Raw genomic sequence first — 9425 nt, forward strand, 5'->3', positions numbered from 1 at the left:
CTCAGCCTCAAATAAGGTATTTCTCATTAAGCATCTATTTAATCTGAAGATGGTTGAAGGTGGATCTATGACAGGTCATTTAAATGAGTTTAATACTAATACTAGTTAGTTGTCTTCTCTAAAGGTAAATTTTGATGAAGAAGTTAGGTCTCTCCTAATATTATCTTCTTTCCTGAAAGCTGGAATGGTTTGGTAATGGTGGTTAGTAACTCTGTTTCTGGTACAAATACCTTAAACTTTGATTATGTTGTTCGTGTTCTTGTGAGTGATTAAATTCATAGGAAAAGCTCAAGTGGATTCACATCGAGTAGTGTTTTGAATCCAGAAAGAAAGGGTAGACCAAAGGAGAGAGGATAAGGTTCTGGAGGTCATGGGAAGTCATGAGGAAAATCAAACGACAAGAGATCCCAATCTAGACCAAAATATTGTTTGTTCTATGGGAAACTAGGTCATCTGAAGAAAGATTATTGGTCTCAGAAGAATAAAGAAGGAGACAAACAAGAGGGTAATAAGGAGGCAAATGTGGTAAGTAATAAATTTGAAGAAGATTTTTTTATTCTTTCCCTAGATAATGTTGATGATTCGTGGGTTTTAGATTCAGGGGCTTCATTTCATGCTACGCCCCATAGAAGTTAATTTCTTAATTATGTCCAAGGGGATTTTGGGCTGGTTTATTTGGGAGATAATGAACCCTGTCAGATTGTTGGAAAGGGAAGAATTAAGATTAAGTTGCAGAATGGGAATCATTAGCTACTACAAGAGGTAAGGCACGTTCCAAGGTTGAGTAGGAATTTAATTTCAGCAAGGCAACTAGGTGATGAAGGTTGCACAATTACTTTTAATGATAAAAAATGGAAAGTTTCAAAGGGTGCCTTGATAGTAGAAAAAGGTGTGAAATTAGGCACCTTATATCTTTGTATAGATCATATTGTTCCTTCTACTTTAGTTGTTGCAGAGAAAACCCAGACACATTCAGGAACAATTGTAGTAGGTTCGCAAGAAGAAACTAAAACAGTTGTTGTAGGTTCTGAGACAACACTGTGGCACAATAGACTTGGGCATATGAGTGAAAAAGGTATGAAGGTACTTCATTCTAAAAAGGTTTTACCAGGTCTGAAATGCATTAATATGGATTTTTGTGAAAGTTATGTGTATGGCAAACAAAAGAGAGTTAGTTTTCTCAAGGATGGGAAGCAAAAGAAAGATGAAAAGTTGGACCTTGTGGATACAAATGTATAGGGACCAGCTAAGGTATCTTCCCTCAGTGGCTCTTGGTATTATGTTACATTCATAGATGATGTAACTAGGAAGGTTTGGGTTTACTTCCTTAGGCAAAAATTTGATGTATTTGAAATATTTAAGAAATGGAGAAGCTTGGTTGAAAATGAGACAAGTAAAAGATTAAAATGTCTCAAATTTGATAGCGGTGGTGAGTATTGCAACAAAGAATTTGAACATTATTTCTCCATTAATGGAATTCATAAGCATAAAATGATTCTAAGAAATCCACAAGAAAATGGAGTGGCTGAGCGCATGAATATGACAATAATGGAGCGTGCAAGGAGCATGAAATTGCATGTTGGGTTGCCTTTAAACATGTGGGCATAGGTTGTCAATACTATTGTATATTTAATTAATAGAGGTCCTTCAGCTCCTTTGGGTTGTGGTATTCCAGAGGAAGCATGGATAGGTAAGAAGGTGAGTTATTCTTTTCTCAAAACCTTCGGATGTGAAGCATTTACACATGTAGATTCTAAAAATAGAACCAAGCTAGATGCAAAATAAAAAAATGTATTTTTGTTGGATATGGCCTTGATGAATTTGGTTATAGACTTTGGGATGTTGAAAATCTGAAAATTGTGAGAAACGGGGATGTTGTATTCAATAAGAAAGTGTTGTATAAAGATCAGTTGCAGCAACATGAGAAGAAAGAAAAGGATTTTGTTGTGCAGGATGATATTCTTGATAGTGATGTTCTAGTGGTTCCTCATGTTCCGCAACAACAACCAGAAATACCACAAACTCCAGTGAATGTTAGATGGTCAACAAGGCTAAGTAGACCTCCTCAAAGGTTCTCTCCCTCTTTTTATTCTATTTTGTTAACAGATGTTGGTGAACCATAAGGATATGATGAAGCTATGCAGGTGGATACAAAGGTTCAATGGGAGCTTGCCATGAAAGAAGAAATGGACTCCTTGCACAAAAATTAGACCTGGAAATTATGTAAGTTGCGTGTAGGTAAAAAGGCTTTACAAAAAAATGGGTTTATAGGCTAAAAGAGGAAGATGGAGGTAAGCACATATTTAAAGCCAGATTAGTTGTTAAAGGATTTGCACAGAAAAAGGGCATTGATTTTGGTGAAATTTTCTCTCTGATTGTTAAGATGACTTCTATTCATATTGTTTTAAGTATTGTGGCTACTGAAGATTTGCATTTGGAACAGTTGTTGAAAACAATGTACAACAAAGAGGGGGGTGACTCAGTGGTTCTTGAAATCTTTTCTTCTTAACCAAGCTTGGACCTAAACACTAAATAATCAAACTGGTAAGATAAGAGTGGATATCAAAAGAGACAAACACACAAATGCATAACCCACAACACCAGATGTATGAGGAAAACCCAATATGGGAAAAACCTCGATGAGAAATGTTGTTGGAGTCTACTACTCCAATCCAACCTCACAATGAAACAATAGATTACAATGATTTAGGGCACAAACCCAAAGAGCACCAACCCCTACTGATTTTAGGGCACCAACCCATGCACCAAGCTCCAACTTGGTGTTATATAATGAAATATAATTTTGATACAATGATAGAACCTTGTTGCAAATGAGTTCTGCAACAACTGATTAATGATTTTTTGTCGGTTAACAAACTCCTCTTCTTCATTGGTTCTCACACTATTTGTTATCATATTACTATCTCTAATCACTCACCGGTTACTCCCAGCCTTTCTTCTCTCAGTCTCACACTTCACTATGTCACTCTTGGATGCCTTCCTAACCAATCACTCCTCACCAGTATGCTTGACTGTTTAGACTGTAACAGTTTACCGATTACTCTGTTTCTACCAATTAAGCTTGCTAACACACATTGCAACTCTCTTAGAAATAACACTAAGGCTGATTATCTTTCTTCTCTCTCTCTGGCTCTCTTTTCTCTCCCACTTCTCATCAAGCATGAACTCATTTCAGTCTCAAGCTGACATATTTATCTTTTATGGTTCCCACAAAAAAAACATTCAAACGGTGTCATGCTAAGTTTTCCCTTCACCAACTCAATCTGTAATAGATTTGATTCGATCTGCTTTTCTAGAGTGATGATCTACATGTCATCGATCAGCACTGCGTAGACACCTAAAAATGTCTCATTGATCATGTATAAATTATGCCTCTAATTGATTAAATAATTCTTTAATTAAGTTAATTAATCTTATTCTTCTAAATTCATATTTCCTCATCATCTTACTAATTATTTCAATTTCAATTCTATCATTGTTTAGTCATTTAAACCATTTTCTAATATTAATTAAATTATCTCAATTTCAATTCTATCATCGTTTAATCATTTACATTTTCTAATATTAATTAAATATTTATTATTTAATTAATTATGATTATTAATCTTTCAATTTAAATAATCTTTATTATTTAAATAAATTCATTTTCAATTTCTATCTCTATTTAATTAATCATTCAACCCTTTTCTAAATATTAATTATTTAATTAATTGTGATTTTAATTATTTAATTTAAATAATCTTTATTATTTAATTAAATTCAATTTCTAGCATTATATAAAAAATGGAGGGCGAAAAAAAGAAGAATAAGTCGAAAGAAAGTAGTCGAGGCGAGGATACAAAGGATGCAACAAAGTCCTGCGAGGAACCAGGGTTGAACACAAAGGAAGAACTTCTCTAAGTAATCGATGTCACAGAAGAGGTTGGGGATGACATCGAATCACTCAAGGATCTAGCGATTATTTGCAGATTTATTGGCCCTAGAACAGATCGAAAGAAGATCACCGGATGGATCGAAAATACATGGCATACTCCCTAAATAACTAAATTTATGCCGAAAGGATTCTTTATTGTGGTTTTCACGATGGAAGAAGAGCACCAAAAAATTCTTAAAGGGGGCCTCTAGACAATGGAAACTAAACCTCTGTACATACAAAAATGGTACCGGAATTTTAACCCTCTCAAAACTGAACCCTATGATAAGCCGATTCGGATCCGATTAAACAACTTGCCAATGGAATAATGGGTGGAGGAAGCCCTAGAAAAGATAGGGAGATCGCTTGGTACCTTGATCAAAATAGATGCGAATATCCCCACTAGAGATTCGTATTTGTATGCAAGAGCGAAACTAGCAGCGGTTAGGTGAATTCCCCCAAAACTTAAATTGTGACTCCAAGGATTAGACTAGATTCAATTGATTGAAATCAAAGAAGATAAGCATTTTTTGCCTCAACAGTGGCAGGAGGAATCATGGTATGGACAATTCTCGTATTTCCAAAAAAGAAAAAAAAGATTTGGAAGGCCAAGCAAAAGCCTGTTGTGGTATCCACTGGGGAGCCATTGTGCTTAGATTGGACGGAAAGACCTAATGAGTATCTGCCAAACATAGATACACAAACTAATCACGTGAATTCCAATATGGTGGAGCCCAATGAGGAAAATATAGACAAGGAAATTGAGCCTTCAATTGAATCAGAATCGGATACTGAGTGGATGTCTAGAGATGAAATGGATAAGGATTTATTGGGAATCACCAATGTTAGGAATATCAACCAATCTATGGTTGACCCTGTGACTGAGCGTAGAAGAGGTAAGGGCGGAAAATCTAACAAGAAAAAAAGGGAAGAAGAAGCGGTCCAAAAAGGGCTTCTAAGCGTGACCAAATTTTTGAATGGAAAAAGTACCAAGGAATAAACTACTCCCTTGTGAAGAAATGAGGATCATCATATGGAATGTCAGGGGCCTAATGGCCCCTGACAAAGGTCAGATGTTGAAATGACATTTGGCCAAAATATCAAGTGATATTGTTATGTTATAGGAGACTAAATGCAGCTCAAATGATGGTGATAGTTTGATTGGTTATTGCAGAGGTTGGTCTGGCATCTTTCAGGCGGTAGATGGAAGAGCCAGTGGTTTGGGAATTTTATGGAAATCTTCCTTGGTGGATATTGTCAAGGTCTTTGGAGGAAATATTTGGAAAGCCTGCTAGGTGAAGTGTAAACTCAGCCAGTTGGAAATGGGACTTTGGAATGTATATATGGCCCCATGAACTACTAGCAGAAATTGGTGTTTTGGGATGATATTACCCAATTGGTATCTGCCAGTGGGAACATGAAAATTATAATTGGGGGAGACTTTAATGCAATTATTGATCTCTCAGAAAAGAGGGGAGGATCAAAGAAAGTCACCAATGACATGCTAGACTTTAGGTACTTTGTGCAAAAGGTAGGTGTTATAGACTGCAAGCCATCAATAGGTTGGTTCACTTGGAATAATAAATGACCCGGATTGGCCAATATTGTTGAACAATTGGATAGATTCCTAATTGGGTCTTATTGGCCAGAGGCAAATATGGCGACTTCTGTCAAAAGTCTACCATATTGCATCTCTGATAATTTTATGATCCAATTGGAAATTGGGTCGGAGATATAGGGTGGCAGCAGCTATTTTAAATTTCAGAATATGTGGTGGAGGGATAAATCCATTTTAGACAATTTAGAAATATGGTGGAAACAGTGCGACCACATCAAAGGTACGCCTAGTTTTTGTTTTGTTAAAAAAGTGGCTTACGTCAAGAGTCAACTCAAAATATGGAATAAAGAAGTCTTCAAGAATATCTTCTCTGAGAAAGAAATAATTGAAGCCGAGTTGGAAATTCTAAATACGAAAGTTTTGGTTGAAGGAATGGATCAGGCAGACTACAAGCGCGAAAAAGAATTGATGGCTAGACTCTCAGAGACTTTATCCAGATAAGAGATTTATTGGAGAGATAAAGCTAGAGAATAGTGGATTAAGGAGGGTGATAAGAACACTAAGTTCTTCCATGCATCAATCAAAGCCAGAAGAGCTCAAAATCAATTCAATGAAATTATCTTAGAAGATGAAACTTGTCATAAGGATAGAGATAGTATCGGTCAGGCAGCAGAGGCCTACTTCAAGAAAATTCTAAACTCCGATGACTGTTGGGAGGAGGCATGTGCTATTAAGTTGTTCAATGCAATCCCTAAGTTGGTAACTGACATGGACAACCGAATGTTGCTAGAACCCCTTACCAAAATTGAAATTCGGTGTGCAGTGTTTGGACTCCACTCAGACAAAGCCCCAGGTCTGGATGGCATGCCTGCAATTTTTTACCAGAATTGTTGGGAGTTCGTGAAATCCGAGCTACTGGAAGTGGTGGAACAAGTTAGAATGAAAGGATGATTTGTCAGAGAGATAAACAACATTGTGCTGGTGGTCATCCCTAAGAAAGCCAATCCCTCCTCCTTTAATGTTTTGCCCAATTTCTCTTTGCAACACGGTATACAAGATTATCACTAAGGCATTTGCCAACAAATTAGAAGAAGTTTTACCAAATCTCATCTCCAAGGAATAGAACGGATTCACACCAGGGCGGGAGATCATTGATAGTATTATCCTCACTACTAAAACCATACACTCAATTATCATGGAAAGACAGAAAGATATGGCCATCAAGCTCAATATTTCAAAATCTTACGACAAGGTGAGGTGGGAATTCTTGATGGACGTGATGAGGAAATTTAGGTTTTCTCAAGATTGGATCAGAATTATCAAGGTTTGTATTGGCTCCCCTCAATACTCGGTGGCAATCAATGGTTCTCTTTTTGGATTTTTTGAAATTAAAAATGGTTTAAGACAACTCGATATGATCTCCCCATTCTTATTTGTGATTATGGCGGAGGTGCTTAGCCGGTATATATCCAAACTATGGGAGGAAGTAGTGTGGAAAGGGATCAATGTTCACCGCGATCTGGAGCCAATCACACACTCACAATTCGCAGATGATACTACCCTCTTTGGGGGAGAAACTATATGGGAGACAAGGGTCATCAAAGATTCTATGGAAATGTATGCCAATGTTGTTGGACAGTGAATAAATGACAAGAAATCTAAGATTTTCTTCTTTAGCACCAAAAAGGATGTACAAGCAAAAATCTCGAGGCTGCTTGGATGGCCGGTTGGTTCCCTACCAGCAAAATATCCAGGAATATCATTTTTCTCTGGTTCTACCAAGACTACATTGTGGGAAGATCTAATTTCCAAATATAGGCAAAAGCTCAACGCCTAGAAGCATAAATGGTTGGCTCTTCCGGGGAGAATTCAATTGATTAAAATTGTGTTGTCTGCCATGCCTATTATGCAATGTTTGTGTTTAAATTATCCTCCAAAGCTATATAGGCTTTGGAAAGCTTTCTTAAAAAATTCCTTTGGGGGGGAGATAAACAGATCAAGATAATTCCACTCATCAATTGGGACATAGCTTGCAGCTCGAAAGAGGAGGGTGGTGCAGGGCTCAGAAGGTTAGAACAACAAAATCTTGCATTGGGTGCGAAATTGATCTGAAAAATATATCAATGTCCCGAGAAAATATGGTGCTCAATCATGTGCAAGAAGTACCTGGACAGTGATGATCCCAACAAGATACTCATGACCATCGGATGTCATGGAGGATTTGTTGTTTGGAGGTTCATAAAAGAGTGCAAGTTTTTTATTACCGACCATCTCTCTTGGAAGATCGGAGATGAGAAGAAAGCTAGATTTTGGATGACTCCTAGGATGGACACACAAGCTTGAGTAAGATGTTTGAACGTGGAAACTAGATAAATGAGGCTAAGAATAAATATGGGGTTCATGTAGCAGACTATGTGAGGGAATCTTCTCCATGAAGTGGACTATATGAATGGATTCATATTCAAGTCGATGGTTTGGAGGCAAGTGATCGACAAAATCTTAATGAGTTACTAAAAGGTAGGAGGATTACAACCAGGAATATGGATGATAAAATCATATGGTGTGCTGCACAATCTGGCGAATATTCCGTCAAACGTGCATACCAAGTACAGAGACTGATATAGGTAAAGAGTGACTAGCCCATGATCCTTTGCTGGGATAAGTTGGTAGCCCCTAGTGTCAGAGCCTTTTTATGGATGGCCTTTCATGAAAGAATCCTCACTGGTGAACATTTGAAACTATATGGTATTTACGGTCCAAGTATATGTGTCCTATGCAAAAAAAAATGAGGAAACAATCAACCACTTATTGCTTGACTGCCCCTTTACTAGACACGGTTGGGATTGGCTATTCCAAAGTTTGGGTTGGGTTTATGCTTTAGAAATCAATCTAAAAAATTAGATTAGTAGCTGACCAATTCTGAACCGAAAATTGTTATGGGGTTCTCTGTGGATAATCTCTCCATCAATGCTGATATGGAAGATCTGGAAAGAGCAAAATAGTAGAATCTTCAAAGGAAGAGAATCCACTAAGGAAAAAGTCTTTGAGAAAATTAAAACAAGCATCAGTGAAATAGCTAACACAAAAGCTTATTGCGGGAGGATAGAATATATTCTAGACTGGGACAAAAAAATTTAGCTGAAGTGGGGTACTTTGATTCCCCCAAATATCAACACAGTGTCCAAATGTGTCAAGCGTGCAAGTGCTAGTTGGGAACCCCCTATGGATGGGTGTATTAAACTCAAATTCGATGGGGCTACTAAAGGAAACTCAGGGGTCACGGGATATGGTTGTATTGTTAGGAAAGCTACAGGAGACATTATGGGCAGTGTATCGGGAAACATGGGCATTGCTTCCAATAATGAGGTGGAAGCAATGGCTCTGGCCAGAGGTCTTAGATTTTGTGTTGATAATGGATTTACATCAATGGAAGTAGAGGGGGATTCACAAATCATAATCAACGCCATCAAGAACAACTTGACACCCAATTGGAAGCTTCGTTGCTACTTGGCTGATATTACAATGCACCTTAACCAATTTCAAAATTATACAATTTTCCATGCTTTTCATGAGGAAAACAAAGTAGCTGATTATTTAGCTAATGTTGGTGTCTCAATGGAAAAATGTACCGAGAATATCTTGACTGTTGATTGGCAGAATGAGCTAAAACATATTACAACGGATGATTTTGCTAAATCAGTTTGCAAAGTCAAGTCAGGGATCAGATAAGAACACATGAATGGTACCTAGGCGATCATGGGTCTTTCAATGGGTAATTTGACGGTCCAGGGTGCAGACATAACCAATGGGGATCCCGAGCTCTCTAAAGTTGTGCATTGGATGATGGAGTATGTGGTTCGTCCAAGGGATCTTTGATTTAGCTAGAGGTAGGCCATGCTTTTGTGGAAGGACAAATTGGATATTTTTGTTTTA

The 9425-nt window shown here is 37.4% G+C and overlaps 1 protein-coding gene across 1 annotated transcript; it reads left to right on the forward strand.

The window, feature by feature from the left end:
• The first annotated feature begins 4490 nt into the window (after positions 1-4490).
• On the forward strand, positions 4491-9221 carry LOC131862049 (uncharacterized). The gene is made up of 2 exons (XM_059214977.1): positions 4491-4830; positions 8671-9221. The coding sequence occupies exons 1-2, from the start codon at positions 4491-4493 to the stop codon at positions 9219-9221; spliced, it is 891 nt and encodes a 296-aa protein (XP_059070960.1).
• Positions 9222-9425: the final 204 nt, after the last annotated feature.

Source organism: Cryptomeria japonica, chromosome 2 (genome assembly GCF_030272615.1).
Source record: "Cryptomeria japonica chromosome 2, Sugi_1.0, whole genome shotgun sequence".
NCBI classification, from domain to species: domain Eukaryota; kingdom Viridiplantae; phylum Streptophyta; class Pinopsida; order Cupressales; family Cupressaceae; genus Cryptomeria; species Cryptomeria japonica.

Excerpts from the sequence above, each read along its gene's own strand:
- LOC131862049 (XM_059214977.1), top strand. The coding sequence starts at position 4,491 with ATGGTATGGACAATTCTCGTATTTCCAAAAAAGAAAAAAAAGATTTGG. Across the intron at positions 4,831-8,670 it reads TGTGACTGAGCGTAGAAGAG|TGTCCAAATGTGTCAAGCGT; the intron begins GTAAGGGCGGAA and ends ATATCAACACAG.